The sequence below is a fragment of the Apodemus sylvaticus genome, chromosome 8, assembly GCF_947179515.1.
Source record: "Apodemus sylvaticus chromosome 8, mApoSyl1.1, whole genome shotgun sequence".
NCBI lineage: Eukaryota > Metazoa > Chordata > Mammalia > Rodentia > Muridae > Apodemus > Apodemus sylvaticus.
Window position 1 is genome coordinate 66,104,959 of NC_067479.1, and position 16,967 is coordinate 66,121,925.

The 16,967-nt window shown below is 48.3% G+C and overlaps 1 protein-coding gene across 1 annotated transcript; it reads right to left on the bottom strand.

Moving 5' to 3' along the window:
• Positions 1-14,655: 14,655 nt before the first annotated feature.
• On the bottom strand, positions 14,656-16,648 carry Arl11 (ADP ribosylation factor like GTPase 11). Its single transcript, XM_052191259.1, has 2 exons — positions 16,415-16,648; positions 14,656-15,881 (listed from the first exon to the last, which is right to left on the bottom strand). The coding sequence occupies exon 2, from the start codon at positions 15,849-15,851 to the stop codon at positions 15,252-15,254; it is 600 nt and encodes a 199-aa protein (XP_052047219.1). The 5' UTR covers positions 15,852-15,881; positions 16,415-16,648; the 3' UTR covers positions 14,656-15,251.
• Between the last annotated feature and the right edge of the window lie 319 nt (positions 16,649-16,967).

Genomic DNA, 16,967 nt, shown 5'->3' on the forward strand with positions numbered 1-16,967 from the left:
TAAGCCAAAGACACTCTTTCCTCCCCACTTGCTTTTGCCCGTGGTGTTTCCCCTAGCACATACAAAGTCCTGGATTCAATCCTCACTATTGCACACCTGCAGTCTCAGCTCTCCGGTGGTTGAAGCGGGAAGATCAGAAAGTCAGTCTCAGCTGCATAGACAGTTTGGGGCCAGCCTGGGATTCCCAAGACTGGAAGGAGGAAGCAGTGGCCTGGCTTGTCCAGCCCCACCTGCTATTACCGACACGACTCTAAACTTCTCTTGTAAACTCTTTGCTTCCAGAAAGCGTTGAGCAGATGTCTTCATGTTTGTCTGAGAAGAGTCTGGGTAGTACGGTGTCCTTGTATCTGTCTTGGCTCCACTAATCCTCAGTGGTAATTATTAATACCTGGACTGTAAAGGCAGTCTGCATGTTGAGATGTAAACATTATAAAACCTTGCTGAGAGACCCAAATGCAAACAAAAGGTTTCTGATAATTGGTTGAATGTCACAGGTTAGAGTCACCTGAGTAGGGAACCATCCTGGTTGCCTTATTGATATGGGACGGCCCATCTCTAAATATGGGCATCGCTTCCTGGAACAGGGAAGGCCACTGGCCTCTCTGGCTTGGCCTTCAGAGTGTGCTGGCTCATTGACCCTGCTGCTGTTGCTGATTCCTCACTGATATCAGAACTAGCTGTTCCCAGCTTCTGTCACTGACTAAGCACCAGTGGCTCTCTGGGAATCCTGTAGGTTTTCTGGACCAGGTTGGATCTGCCAAGGCACCCAGCCTCAGGGACTGAGTATCACGATCATAACACTAGCTGATTTACTAAATTATTTAATTCATGTAAATGATCGATGAACAGATTTACTGATTGATTTGCCCAGTTGATTTGTTTCCTCTAGAAAGCCCTGACTAATACAAGGCTTGAAAAATAACCCCATGTTTTTTCTTATAACTTATACTTATAACTGTGGCATAGTGGCACATGCCTGGAAGCATACAGGAGTATCTCCAGAAGTTTCAGATCAGCCTGTGCTACAGTGTAGAAAATAGTTTTAAAACCATCAACAAAATTATCATTAAAATACATGTGTCTGCTTTGTTTTTTTTTTTTTAAATAAAAGCTCAAATTTGTCTCTAATGAGAAATAACAAATAAAGAAAATAATTGGGCAAATCCTCTAATAAGCATGTTAACTGCCGCACTTCCCTAACGTTAAATGCCCTGAAGTACTAGGCAGAGCCTGCCAGGCACAGGGAGAAGAGGGCACTAGCCTCTCTCGCTCACTCTTCTGTGGAGACTCTGCATTTCACCTGGACATCCCTACAGACCCCAGACTCAATCCATTTCCCAGAATCTTCTGCTTCCCCTGTAGGACACAACCATATGCATCCATTGGGTAATCCTTAGAAGTTAATAGTCGAGCTGGTCTGATATATTATGTTTCGCTGATGAATTTCCTTCAAAATTGGCCTTATTTGAAGGGCTTGACTGCAGTGGTAAGGCGCTGCCCTAGCGTGCCTGAAACCCTGGATCCAGCCCTAACCCCAAATGAAAATAGATAAAAGTGTGATGCTGAGAGGAAACTGGAAGAGTAAGAAGAAAACAATCTGGGTGTTGGTGACCCATGTCTGGGGTTTCAGTCACTCTTGAGGCTGAGACAGCAGGATTGCTTGAGCCCAGTAGTTTGAGCCGAGTTGGATAACATGGTAAGACCCTGTCTCAATGAAAGGAAGAAGTGGAGGGGCTGTGGGGAGGCTCAGCTGGTCAGAGAGGGCCCGAATGACACACTTGCTTTCAGCTTCCTAAACATTTTCCTTCATGTGTATTGACTTTGGGGACTTGACAATTCTCTCTCCTTTGTCATTAGTTTCCATTTTGCAAGCCACAGCTCTCCATGCTCCACACAATATAACTGTGGGTACTATAAAGAGGCCTTCACTTTTGAGGAACTCGTGCTCATAGCAGAAGCTGGTTAGTTGTGGGGCAAGTGGACCTTGCTACCAGTCAGAAGAACTGTTAAGGTTGAGTGAGCCCAAACCCTGTGAAACTCAGAATTGAGAATGGCAGGAGTGGGGGCAGAGCCTGCCAAACTCTACCTGCTTTGGAACACAGAACCGTGAATCCCACTGAGAGGATGATGGCCATCAATCTTGTAGCATAAAAACTTGGAGTTCTCCATGCTAATGAGGTGTCTAGATAGGCCCCTAGTGTTCAGCCAATGAGCTTCCCTTCCTGGGCATTCCTTCCCACAGAAGGTATTTAACCTCTGGTTCACCTGAGTAAGGGGTATGCTTCACATTCTCCATCAAATGAAGCAGTTTGAACAAGCGAGGACTGTGTTTTTCATCAAGGATCACCATGGGTGGAGGCCTTTAGCATAAAGAGCACTGCCTAAATCTCCCAAAGAAGGCCTTCTTTTCTCTCCCAGCCCCTCCATACTCTGGGCACTCACTGGATCCAAACCACATTCAAACAAAGCCCCGCCTTCCCCTTCCTGCTTGATTCATGGAGGTCCTGAGGGGAAGCATGGACCAGAGGACCCCATTCCAGACTCCCAGTGGTTCAGCAGTGGTGCCTGTGTACACAGGAGACCAGGAACCAACCACAGGAATCGTCCCAGACTCTGCTGTTTCCCACCCAGGGATACATGGACCCCTGACTGCAGACTTGTTTGCCTCCCCTAAGTGCCATGCCATCTGCTCTGGGCATCTCAGCAGTGAGGCAGGACTCAGCCCAACAGTTGGTAGCAATCATCCTTGGCTTGTGAAGCCAGTTTCCTGAGATGCTTATGTGATTGGAGGAAAGAGACTGTTAGTTGAAAGTATTTAGATGGCCTCTTTCCAAGTCTGGAAGAGAGGCTGCAGTGTGGTCAGACTGCTACAGTTCCGTCCTGGTTCAATCCCTTCTCTCCCTAAAGCCATACCTTGTCCACTTCTTGGAGCCTGTGTCTCTGTCGCTTAAATGGCCTTGTATGGCATCAGTGGTAATGTTTGTCCAGCCACCTTTCCAGCTACACAAGAGCTTTCAAGGGCACACATGGAATTCTAGATTTGTGTTGCTTAAAGGGATCTTTAAAAGTCCTGTTTACCCACAAGGAATTTGAGGGACACAAGGGTAAGAGCACCCATGAATTAGGCCAAAGTCCACTTAAAAGTGTGCCTCTGGGGCCGGAGAGATGGCTCAGCAGTTAACAGCACTGACTGCTCTTCTAGAGGTCCTGAGTTCAATTCCCAGCAACCACATGCAATGGGATCTGATGCCCTCTTCTGATGTGTCTGAAACACATACGTAAACAAAACAGTGTGCCTCCCAACAAGGTGGTAATTAAGGCTGAGGTAGAAAAAGTTCCAGTTCAGAGGCAAATGGGCTACATAACAGGACTGTGCCTCCAAACAGGAATGGCAACAAAAACATGGTCTTTCTACTCCAACGGCAAGACACAGCAACACAGAATATTAGATGCATTCCCAAGAACATAAAAGGTCTGAAAAATCACTCAGTTGAAGGCAAGTTACCCACTAAAACAACAACAACAAAATTAACCCGTGTTTCTTAGTTACTTTTCTCCTGCCATGACAGAACACCATGGCCAAGGCAACTTATAAAAGGAAGCATCTAATTGGAGGCTCATGGTTCACCATCATCATGGCGGGAGGCAGGCAGGCAGGCAGGTAGGTTGGTCCCTGAGCAGTAGCTGAGAGCTTGCACAGTAATCCACAAGAGGCAGAGAGAAGAATGAACACACCAAGACTTTTGAAACCTAAAAGGCAGACCTCCTCCAACAAGGCCACATTCCTAATCCTTCCCAAATAGTTCCACCTATCCTGGAACCCACTATAGACCAGATTGGCCTTGAACTCAGGTATCTGCCTGTTTCTGCATTCAGAATGCTGGGATTAATGCCACCACCCACTGGTGTGATAGCAGTTACCTGTGACAGCATGGCTTTCTAGAACACTCTCAGGGATCCCCACATTTTCTAATATAATTCTGCACTTGTCTTTGTTGATGGAGCCTTTTGCTGAAAAGTCCATTAAAATTTAATTTGCCTTTCATTTATTGCTTGTGGTCCTGTGTTAAGAATGAAAGTGAGCCAGGTGGTGGTGGTGCACGCCTGTAATTCCAGCACTCTGGGAGGCAGAGGCAGTCAGATGTCTGAGTTCGAGACCAGCCTGGTCTACAGAGTGAGTTTCAGGACAGCCAGGGCTATACAGAGAAACCCTGTCTCGAAAAACCCAAATCCAAAAAAAAAAAAAAAAAAAAAAAGAAAAAAAAAAGAATGAAAGTGAATTGACCTTTGACATTTCTTGCCTGTGTTTTGGTTTAGAGGTGTGTGTGTGTGTGTGTGTGAGAGAGAGAGAGAGAGAGAGAGAGAGAGAGAGAGAGAGAGAGAGAGAGAGAGACAGACAGAGAGAGAGAGAGAGAGAGAGATTTAATTAGAACTGGAAGCAGTTAGCAAATTTCTCCCAAGTGCCGCTGAGTGCCCAGGTCAGGCAAGACCTGTCTCCAGCAATTCTCTTCCCATCCAGGGAATAGCACCACCGATACATGTGTTCCTTGTTAACAGCGACATCTGGTGGCTTCTGGATAACAAGACAGTGCAGAGTCGCAATTGGTGGTTGTGCAGACCTTATTCTAATACAGTGAAGCAGTTGCTTCTGTGACCTATCAGCTGCCTTTCCCCGGAGCCTGCTTCCCCAGCAGCTCTTTCCCAAACTGCCCTACACCCACGGGGCGCGTTGATGCCAGAAGGTTCAAGTTGGCCTTGCTGGCTCTGGGCATTGCCCTTCTGCCTCTAGCCTCCTGGACGCTAGGGAAAGCTGCTGGTAGCAGCCTGGGTGGGGAAACCTGAACATAGCCTCATGGGTTTGTGCCTGGGACCACCTTGAACCAGGCCTGGCTGGGATTCTAGTGCTAGAAGGCCCATGATTTACTGTCTCCCTGGGCAGCAGGTGGCCAGGGTATTTTTAGCAGCTGGAGTTTTTAGGGCAAGGCTGGGGGAGGGGTAGAACAGTGAGATCTGAGGACATCGGTTCTTTCAAGGTCTGAGTTCAAACATCTCCAGACAGTGGGCCTTTCCCCTAACACTCTTGGGTTTGGGTGTAGGGGGCCCACTGTGAAAGCCATACACTCAGCCGTTCATTTGCCTTTTCCATTTTTTTTTAGGCAGTTAGTAAATGAAGGCGGGAAAGGGGTGGATTTGGGATGCCGTGTTGGCATTCGTCCCAGGAAAGCCTGACTGTTGTGTACCCAGCCCAGATCTGTCCCTCTTCAAAGCACTTCTGTTCGCTGTATTGTCCAGCCCTCATTAATCCCATGAAGCCTAAGGATGATTAGCTTATTCTACCAAAGAACTTGGCAAGGAAAGCTAAGAGGCCTGCCTGGTGCCCTGGGTACGGAGGGAGGAGCTGTGGCTTCACTGCCACAGAGCTAGAGCCTAACTGTGTGCTCTGCAGGCCTGGGTTGGAACCGCTGTGCCAAGGAGACCCTGCAAGAGGCGTGCTTCCCCGCCTCATAGCCTCCTCCGGAACGTTGGTACAGTGCCTCGCATGTGCTCCTGTGAGGATGAGCACGTTAGAAACCCTCGCTGCCCTGGCCTTGCTGCTACAGCTCAAGCAGTTATTGCTGTCAGTCAGTCAGCTCATGGAACAGGCCGTGAGTGTACTCCGTTATTGCTGCCCTCATGAGAGGGGGAAATCTCAGATCAACCATAAAGGGGTGAGGAGTCAGAGGCTCTTTGTTCCCGCCAGGAGAGGACCTAAATCCAGGAGAGACAATCCTGAACTGTGGGAGCCCCCTTGCCTGGCCCTGGGTCCCCCAACATAACTATACCTGAAGAACAACCGCAGGTGACATCATTCATGGAAACTGGTGGTGATGGGATCAAGATGGGGGGACCCTTCTCTCAGAGAATTTATGATGCTCTGGCCCAGAGGAGTCACCTTCATCATCACTTCTGTGGGCACCAAGAGGCAGGAACTGGGCCTAGGCAGGCATCTCCCATTCCTGCCGTGTAGCCCTGAAGTTCAGACAGACACCAGCAAGACTGAGGAACTCAAAGATGGCTATGCAGAACCAGGAGCCCAACACAGATGGGCCGGACATATTTGTCAAGTTGAGAATTGAAACCCAGGACTCAGTGGTAATTGAGAGGGACTCCAGAAAGCCCTGCAGGTTACAGACACCTTTTTTAACAGTCTTCCTCCCTCTCTTCCTTCCCTTCCTCCCTCCCAGAAAAATTGGATGAGCCCAGGGCTAAAGACAAGGGCATCTCTCAAAGAAATTCCAGATGACAGCCAACTTATCCTGGCTGATAGCAACCTGTTGCCAAAATGCCTCATAGTATAGGTAGCGCTTATGAAACACTGGGCCTTATCCTGGAAGAGTTTACTTCTTCCTGTTCAGACCATAGGGAGGAAGAGCTAGTCTGTGATCATGTGCTGAAGGCCCTGAAGGGTCTCACTGACTACCTTGCCCACTCAGTATTCTTCACAAAATACAATACCTGGGTGGATTCTACATTTCTATCCAATGGATACACTCCAAAATAGCCAATGGACAAGCATCTTGGGTTCTTAGGCCAGTGTAGGAAGCTAAGGTTGAGAGAAAATATAAGGGATGAAGATAAGGTTTTAATTGTGGGATAATCAGTAGGACAATGCATTTTAGTAACACGGAATGAAAGCATGCTGCTTTCCCAGGGCTAGGACAGGAGTTGCTAGAACCCACTGATGGAGAGCCAGCGCTCCAGAGAGGGCCACGTTAGAGAGCAGAAAATGTGAACAGGGAAGTCTGTGTGTCGGGCTGGAGAGATGCTCGGCCACTGGGAGCACACGCGGTTTCAGTTAAACATGCTGCTCTTCTGTGCATCCTGGGGACCCATGCACAGGTTCTCATGCTTCTGGGACAGGCACTACCCACTGAACCACCTTGCCAGCCTCCTTTCTTAGCTTCTCTGAGGAGTCCGGCAAGTGGGATTTCCCCAGCTGGATGGAGAAGTGTCAGTCCCAGGAAACCCCACCAGAAGCCCATAGAATCTGGAAAAGCCCTGAAGAGAGGAAGTGGGAGACAGGCAGTCACCCCGCACTTCACACCAGTCTCTTTTACAGCTGCCCCCATCATTTCCAGGCTGGCGGAGGGCTCTGTGGGTTTAATCTTGGTTTTGTATGGACCTGGGAGCACCACAGTTCTGTGAGGTCCCTGGCTCCTGCCTCCCTGCTGGCTGGCTGGCTGTGATTTTTCTCACCTTGTCTCAAACCTCACAACATCTGTCTGTTGCTGGAGAAAGTGTTCGTGATTGGTGGTGAAGGCATCAGAATACAGATCTGGGGATGCAGCTCCGCGCCTGGCAGAGCCCTTGCTCAACACCGGAACAAACCAGAACAGAATGCTGATTCCTTTTCTGCTAGTGCCGGGCACCATGTCTCAGCCCTCAACCGGAGAGTGTCGTCAGTCCTCTGGTGCAGCGTTCCGTTCTCTACGGAGTCTCGGAGTCTCGTGGGCAGCTCAGCTCTGCATCATTTCCACCTTTACAGGTTTCACAGAACCAGGGCACGGCCACCTCATGATGGTGTCACCTGCTTTGGCTTGTGGCTGCACTCTACCCCAGTGGCATGGAGTTGGACTGACTCCTGCCTACCTGGAACTTGAGCCCCGGCTCTTCCCCAGCCAGCCCAGTCTGGCCCATCTGCTCAGCCTGTACCCCCACACCGGCTGGGCTGCTATTCCGTCCCCACTGGTTTGCCATGGCTGCAGGGAATCAAGAGTCCCTTAAATGTTCACATTTACAGCCATCATCACTGTCAGTCCACAGAGGCACACCTGAGGCCCTGCCCAGCCTACAGCTGAGGATCCCCCCAACTCCCACCCCGCACGGTGGCTCCTTACTTGTTACTTGGAAGAACAAGAGTTAACTCTCATCCCTCCTGTAACAGACACTTCCTGTTTTTCTCTTCTCCCAAAATAGGCATCTGGTTAAATGAGTACTTAGTGTTTACATTCTTAGGACTATGCAAATGTTGTTTACAACTGAGCTATTTAGGGTACTGGGGTTACATTTCTTTTTAGTGCAACCCCCCCCCCCCCCCGGGGTTATACTTTTCTCTCTCTCTTTTCTGTTTAGTTTTCTACCTATTTATCAATAATGTAACTCCAACTCCAAACTCTATTAAAACGGAAACCTTGGTCTGAGGGAGGAGGCACTTTGGGCAGCATAGGGTGGACTGTTCAGCTTTCCGGGGACCCACACTTAATCCCATGGCTAAAGTGGCTTCTGCATTTTCCCACTATAAACATGTGACAGGGCAAGACAGTGAGGAGGTTTTTTCATTTTTTATTTTTGCTGAGGAAACTTTAGGTTTTAAGTAGATGTTATTTCCTTGATAGAGAAATCTATTACTGCCGGCTTGAGCAAAATGGCCCCCTGCAGCTGTAGAATGAGATACCAGGGTGTGGTTTTTGCCTTTATAAACCCTTTACTCTGCAGGGCGGTGGTGGCACATGCCTGTAATCCCAGCACTCTGGGAGGCAGAGGCAGGCAGATTTCTGAGTTTGAGGCCAGCCTGGTCTACAGAGTGAGTTCCAGGACAGCCAGGGCTATACAGTGAAACCTGTCTCAAAAAAACCAAATCCAAAAAACCAAACCAAACCAAAACAAAACAAAAAAAAAAACCCAAAAAAACCCTTTACTCTGAACCCAGGAGTACACTTAGGTTCTGATTACCTGCACGTTGTCCAGCAGCTATGGGTATAGACTGCATCTACATGGCCATGCTTGGTGGATTTCCCATAACCACATTTTTGGTTGTTGTTGTTTTATTTGTTTGTTTTTTAGACAAGGCCTCATATAGCCCAAGCTAGCTTTGAACCTGCTATGTAGCCAAGGATGGTCCTGAACTCCTCAACTTCAGACCCCTCTGCCCCGATGGTGAGACTGTAGGTGTGTACTGTTATACCCGGCTTAAATTATTTCTGCCAACAGTAGGTGTTGCTGAGCAAACTTTGAGATTACACAAATACTCAATTTATTTAAAACTTTCACCACATAATTTCAGGTATTCCATGGATAAATCTTACCTGCAACAGTTATTACTACAATATTCTAGGGTGATTTTCTGTTTCCCTCATCCCTTTTACACTTTATGATTGGCATCCTCTTGTAAGGTAGAGCCACCCCTTTCTCTTCAAACTTACCCATTCAATTATTGACATACCAGCATAGACTTGGAATCTGTCTGTATCTTATGGATTATAATACAGGCTTACTGTTTACATTGTCCATAGACTTCTGAAGGCCTTCTTATTGATATAATAACTCCTTATTGATATAATAACTCCTATCTTATTGTTATAAGAACTCCTTTGGAGTTCTGTGTTATTGTCATTAAGAAGTTTGATGTCATTTTGATAGTTACATATTTTTCTTTATTAAAAATGAAGGAGGGAATGGGAGATCCTGTGGACATGAACAAGGCTTGTCATTTGGGGGCCTTTAAATGCCAGTGCTGACCTTCAGCTGGTCAGGATCTAGGTCCTGTGAGGGGCACAGGTACTTTCTGTCAGACATGAGAGCTAAGCAGAGAAGGTTCCAACAGCCTCTGATCGGTTCATGGTCTTTCTCTCACTTCTCCAGTTTCTCTGTGAGGCTTCCTCTCTGCTCCCTCTGAGCGTGGCCACCAGAGAAGAAACCAGTGCGTTCTGCTCAGTGACGGGGGTGGGGGGGTGGGGGGGGTGGGGGGGTGGCTGTGCCTAGGATGAAGTGAGAGGATGGCCTGCGGGTCGTGCTCCCTCTAGACTGTCTACCAGTTCTGTTTTGACCACACTGTGGCCCTTCCTGTGGCATGTCCTGAGGGCTCCAAATTCTGGAGCCTAACCTCTGTGTCATTGGAGAGTGTGGTCTCTGGAGATGTGTCTCTAACACTCAAATGCTGTATGCGACTCACTCATGTTGCTGAATGTCTCTGTGCGTTTTCTCCAAAACCAGGCTAGAAACTTTCTGCATTGGGGCACATCAGATGGGTTAATGCAGCCTCTCCTTACACCTGTATGTGGCAGAGAGGGAGTCCCCTGAGCTGCCCAGATGGACAGTGTCCATATGGAGGCTTTTTGTTCTGTGAGCTGTTTTCACATGCTATGATTTCATTGCTCATCTCAAAACTGCAATTCTCTCTTCTGCTTTTTTATTTATTTTTTGCTTTTATGAAATGTTGTTTCTTTTCCATTCTTTTGCTTTCCTTCTTTGAATTCCCTTATTGCCTGTCTGATGAGGTTTTGGGGTAGAGTACAATCAAATGTGAGTATGCATGTTTCTATTTAGGTTAATAACTCAATAATTTTCTCTCCTTGACTTCCCTGTAGACACCCTACCCCCACCCCAAATTAGGGGCTACACATTAATAACGATGTGCTTGACTTCCCAGAGGCACCACAGCTGGAATCAGGTCTGGCCTTGTTTCTGGTGTTATCTATATGCCGATTGCAAGGGTCCAGAGGTGGACCTGCAGGAGAGTGTCCCTGAGGTCATCCCAGAGCTGCTGACTCATCCTGGCTTAAAGGAAGCCGGGCCTAAGCTGAGGCCACACACTTGTGTAAGAGCCTTGTGACGCAGCTGAGGCCGAACAACCAACCTCAGACTCCCTCCAGCCGGCATCACCTGACTGCCCCGGAGAGTTTGACCCCATCTTGCCTAATAGGAAGGGTCAGTGGTGTGCTCATTCTTCTGCCTGGGACATAGGAGGAAGACAGAAAGAACAGGGAAATAAAGAGGGTCTGAGAAGGCAGACTCTCTTTCAGGTCGACTGAAAGTCTAGAAACTTCTACTCAACTGATAAAGCAGAAATTGCCTTCAGAGACAATGTGTCATTCATTCCCTAAAGACACCCCAAGCAACGATGCTAAAATGACAAATGCTGGCTGCATATCAAGTTTGAGGCCAGCCTGAGCTACATGAGACTCTTAAAAACAAAGCAAAATACCCTCTGCTTACCTAGGGCTAAAATGTCCCTAATCTGTTGCTGGCAAAGGTGTTGCCCCTGAGAGGAGCTACTCTGCATGTCTAGGGTGTAGTCAGGGAAGCATGGCTTCCTCACTGAAGGGCATAGCTCCTTCTGGCTGCCCAGGCACCAGCGCGCTCCCATTTATCTTTGCATTCGTGCTGAATCTTTCCTAAGCCTTATCCTACCCAAGCCTGATCTTTCTCAAAAGCTGGGTCCCAGGAGGCCAGTCACTAATGGAGAGACTCTGCAGAGCTGTGAACTGGAGAGAGGCGGGGCTAGTAGACCCCCATGAAATCCCAGCCTGAAGAGGTGCTTGGAGCCAGCCAGTCAGTCTGTGTGACTTCTTCAGTTTGTTCTCGGCCCATCCATAAGCCCGGGATGTGACACCTCCATCCCCCATGGATGATAACTCAGATTCATCATCTCCCCACAAGGGTCCCTCCCTCTGGTACCTTGTACCCACACTTTGTCTCTTCTGAACTTAAGAGCTTTGACTACCTAAAGTTCCTTCCCACAGCATCTTGAAGATTCATTGGCTGTGGGAGACCAAACTGTGGAAAACCAGACTCTCAACAGCTCTCACCTTGAGAGTCCACTGACCTTGCGGCTTACAGCTGAACCACCCCCTTCTTCACACAAGGCTGATCAACTGGTTTTTATCCTGGCCGAACACCTGGGGTTGTCTAGGTTGTCCAGTATTCCAGAAAAGCTGCTGGATGCCACAGACAGCATCTGCCCCATGACCTTTCCTCTTTCTGTGCCTGTAGCATTCCCCTCAGCCCCTCCCTACTTCCTCTCAGGTGCATTCAAAACCAGGCATTTTGCCTTTCATTAAAGAGGCCTTGACAAGACACCCCTTTTGCTTGTTCTCACTCTCTTTTCCCGCCCATTTCTCTTTCAGGCTTGGGCTCCCCTCGGCTCCCCGAATAACTAGGTCCCGCGGGACGGATAATTGGCATTAACGTATACATGACTTTCCAAACACAGTTGTCTGGGCCTGTAATCCCAGGTGGGGATTTCAGGATGAGGCAGAGTAACACTTGCTAGGTGAGTTTATATGATTAAAGAGGGATTTCAGCCTGTGGAGAGGGGGTGGGGAAGAGGAGGAAGAGGGAGGAGGAAGAGGGGAGGGCAACAGGAGGAGCAGAGGTAGAGAGATTGTAGTGCATATTTTCAGGAGACTAAGGCTTACAGAACATAATCTGAAGGGTAGCCTGGGCTATAACAGAGGATCGTGTGAAGTGGGTCAGGCACTCTGCCTGGGGTACCTAGTCGGTGGGAACAGAGGTGCTGTGGGTCAGTTCGAATGGACTTCAGGCCCAGAGCAGCACACTTAACTGCATTTAGGCAGCACTGATGTAAGGTGGGTTGTAGCTTCCTTCTAGAATTTTCACAGAACACAAACATTGCTACTTAATTTCTTTCTGTCACTCACACCTGCCCTCAGTTAAGTCAGCAACACAGCAGCTGGCACTAAAGGTTGTAAAATCCCAAGAAAGGACCTGTAAAAACTGCAAAAAACTACAAAAACAAAAACGTAAAAACCTGCAAAGGGCAGCAGTGCGCGCCTTGTCCACTTAATAAATAAGAAGCCATTTATAACCACAAAGCCTGCTTTTATTTGAACAATGAAAGTGCTTCTATGAGACCGGGTTTGTTTGGGTTTACAATTTCATGACTGGAATGGGCCACAGAAATGTCTATGTGCCCAGGCTGGGAGATGGGAGGGTTTGTTAGCTTGAGATATGGGCATAATTTAAAAGAGTTTCTTTTTGTTTAAAGACATATTTGTTTTTGTTTTATGTATATGAGTGTCTGTCTGCATGTATGTATGGATCACATGTGTGCCTGGTGCCTGGCAGAGACCAGAGAGGGCGTCGGCCGCTTGGAGCTGAAGTTACCGGTGAGTGGGCGCCTGCCAATGTTGAGCGTGGAACAGCAAACCTGGTCCTCCAGGCTGTGGGTCCTCTCCACTGCCTGCCCAGCCATCAGGGAGAGCCTTAAACTCCACAGTCTGTTGCTTCGGAGCACTCTTTGGTGAATATGTTAGAGGGTGAGAGTCAAGGCAGCCAGGAATGCTCTCCGCCCCCTAAAGAGGTCGTGTTTTTCTTTGAGCTTCGGTATTCCTTCATTCTGTGGATGTCTGGGCCCACACTTCTTAATGCTAAGTCTAGTTCTTTTCTGCCAGTATCTGGCTGTACTCCTCCGGGAGCATCTGGGCTGGGAGGGGTTATTCAGAACAAGAAACCATTTCTAACATGTAGACGCCAAGCTCTTGATAACACACACATGCAGAGCACCTTTCACAATATGGAGCCCAAATATGTCTTTATGATACACATCACAGCAGCACCCTGCGTGTCCCTCCTGTCCCTCCCTGTGTTGTAGTGAAAGGGAACTGTTGCTGTCAGGATCATCAGGTCACAGCTCACCCATGAGTCCTGGTCCCCAGGGGACAGTGGTTTGCTGGTTGGGTTTTGTTTCCTTCATCAATCCTTTCTTTTTCTCTCCTCTCCTCTCCTCTCCTCTCCTCTCCTCTCCTCTCCTCTCCTCTCCTCTCCTCTCCTCTCCCTCTCCTCTTCTCGCCTCTCCTGTCCCTCACAAAAATTGTTTGTTTGTTTATTTAATATGCATTGGTGTTTTGCCTGCATGTATGTCTGTATGATAGTGTCAGATCCCCTGGAACTGGAGTTACAGAGAGTTGAGAGCTGTCATATGGGTGCTGGGAATTGAACCCAGGTCTTAACCATTGAGCCATCTCTTTAGCCTTTCTTTCTTTCTTTCTTTCTTTCTTTCTTTCTTTCTTTCTTTCTTTCCTTCTTTCCTTCTTTCCTTCTTTCCTTCTTTCCTTCTTTCCTTCTTTCCTTCTTTCCTTCTTTCCTTCTTTCCTTCTTTCCTTCTTTCCTTCTTTCCTTCTTTCCTTCTTTCCTTCTTTCTTTCCTTCTTTCCTTCTTTCCTTCCTTCCTTCCTTCCTTCCTTCCTTCCTTCCTTCCTTCCTTCCTTCCTTCCTTCTTCTCTCTTTCCTTCTTTCTTCCGCCTCTCTCTGTCTCTGTCTCACTTTTTCTCTTTTTCTCTCCAGGTCTCACTATCTAGACCAGGCTGGTCTGATCTCAGAGCTTCAGTCGCCTCCTCCACCACACCAGGTCTCTGTCTTTGGTTTGCTACAAATTAAGTGTTCTCACTCTCTACACATTAAAACCAACTCACCTGATCTACTTCAGTATTGCGGTTGTTTTATCTTGTGCAACTCCTCACATCTCTGACTTCCAAAGGCTGGAATTACAGGCAGGCACTGCTGATCTTTACACTTCTTGCACCCCCAACTCAGTGATAGAGATCAAACCCAAAACTTTGTACATGCATTCAAAGCCCTGGCCTACATCCCAGGCTTGGTCTGATTGAAAACATTTTTTAAAATATTTATTCATTTGGGGGTGGAAGACACACACTTGCTATTGCACTAACACACACACACACACACACACACACAGCAGCAGCAGCAGCAGCAGCAGCAGCAGCAGCACAAGGGACAATTTGTAGGGATCAGTTTCCTCTGGAGATCAAACCCAGGTCATTAGACTCAGCAGCAAGTGCCGTTACCTGCTAAGCCATGTTCCAGTCCCTGACTTCCTAATCTTTAAGGACAGATATGTGCTACAAAAGAAGAAAAGGAGAGTATAAGTGGAGTTTTATTTTACCTTTTACAACAGAGGATGTAGGACAGAGAAGAGTTAGTCAGAGTTGGAGAGCAGGGGGAATTCTGGGAGGATCAAGGGCCCCATGGGAGCAGTACTGTGGGAGCAAACCTGCCCCTCACTGCTGTTAACACAGCTAGAGGTGAACAGGAAGAGTCACTCCTGATGACAGCCATAGGTCCAGTGACACTCAGATGCAGTTTTGAAACCTCTTTTCATTTGTGAACTTGGACATCAATTATTATGTCACCAACTTTGTTACGAGTTGACACTTGGTACTGAGCTGTTACACGGGGAATTCTAAGGATTTTATATTCCCTCTGACTGTTGTTACTTGACGGACCATTGATTTTCAGCATAAACTGCCACTGAGAATAAGTCCTGAGAAGTAAATATCCTGTCCGAGACAATTGTGGTTTCTCATGTGGCAAACCGAGCTTCACTTACTCACTGATTAGCTGGCTCCTGCTGTTCACAGAAGCAAGGATAAGCTGCTCTGCCTGCCCAGGGCGTCCGGCTGACCCTGCTCCCTCCCTGTCCTGCTCCAGCCTGGAGGCAAAGGTTACCGCATTTCAGCAGGACTTCAGCAAGTGCAGCAGGCTCTGGAGGGCTTCCTGCAGCCCCTGCCCCGTGAGAGCGCTGCAAGCCCGCAGCTCCCAGCAACGGTCTTGGAACCTTTCCAGGCCCAGCCTGTTTCTGATTTCAAGCAACGGCAGAGCATCAGGAGCCTCCTGTTTGTTGGCCAGTACCAAGAAAGGGACGCCGGCCATGTTGGGGTTTTCCAGGACTTCCTTGAGCTCAGCCACTGCCTCAGGCAAGCGGGCTTCATCTGTGCTGTCCAGCACGTACACAAGGAGGTCGGTGCCTTCCAGGTAGTCCTTCCAGGTAGCCCTGAGTTGGCTCTGTCCCCCAATGTCCCAGAGAGTCAGTGACACATGTCCAGGAGCCTCAAGAGGCTCTACATTAAAACCAACAGTGGGTAGTGTGTCTACCAGCTGGTTCCCTTTCAGTTTGTACAGGATTGTAGTCTTGCCAGCGGAGTCGAGGCCCATCATTACCACCTGGGCCTCTGCCTTGTGACCTCTGGAATTCACAGAGCCCATGATGGCCCCTGATGAGTCCTTCTGCAGATAGGCTGGGGGCGCACAGCAGCTATTCTTCTCTGAAGACATGCAAACCCATGCGTCCCCTGAGCTCCTACCCTAGAACAGAAGAAGTCATTTTAGGGAAGGGTTTCAGACCCAGGTCAGACCATTGAAAGGTCCAGGAAGTGAGGGAGTGTGAGTCACCAGCAGCTGACTGACCTCTGGCGCAGGATGGCCTGGAGATACAGAACTCCCCGTCCTTCCTAAGTAGTTAAGAAATAGCCTAACGGAGCTGCAGGAACCCTGACCAATAGAACCTGCAGACAGGCGTTTTTCAATTCTGCACAGTTGGTGTCCTCTGACCCTCCTCTTTTGTTCTGGAGTCTAAACTCAGAAGTGGCAGCACACTGCATTCCACAGAGTGCAGACCACTTGGAGTTCCTCCCAGGACCCACCCGCACAGTGGTCTCTCCAACTGACAACCATTGCTGATTCAGAAGTTTTCCACATCACCTAAGAACTGTCTACAACTTAGGAGAAAGTTGGGGAGGCAGGAGGAGGACCATAGCACTCTTAGGAGTATGCATCAAATACCACTGTAAGGAGCCCCATTCACTCGTGCCACGGGAAAGAGAACAAGAGTTAGTTACCTCTGTGGCATGCCTGCACTGTGGTAGGCCTCCCCCGCGAGGGCACCTCTCCACAGTGAAGCTTCTTTCTGCTGGTCGCCATGTTCCGAGAGCAGAGCATGAAGGAAGTGTATTGGCTGTTGCAATCTGACCTGGTTTTGCTTCCTTTTCTCTCTAGTGGTTGGGGCAGATATCCTCCTACACTGAGGCTGTGCCTCAAGACATCTCAGCTCTCGGGTTGTTAGTGGAGCCCTGCCCAGTGCCAGCTCTCATGAACTGCCACCCTCAGTGGCCTTCACAAGTGCAGAGCTGTGCCACCCTCAGCTGCTTTCTGTTGCTTTCCTTGACGTCTGTGATCTCCCGGGGAATTCTGAAACCCAGGCCATTCAGCACAGGCAGCAGTGGTTTTCTGGTGCCTGGAGGTTTTTTGATTTACTGTAAAGCTTGTCAGAATTAAAATGGAGTGACTTGTCAAGCCCAAACAAAAAAGGAGGAAATAATAAATTAATCAATAATTAATAAGTACATAAAGGAGCAGATCTCATGCAGGCATGGCTGAGAGTATTTATAAAAG

Coding starts and splice junctions, on each gene's coding strand:
- Arl11 (XM_052191259.1), bottom strand. CDS start 15,851: ATGTCTTCAGAGAAGAATAGCTGCTGTGCGCCCCCAGCCTATCTGCAG.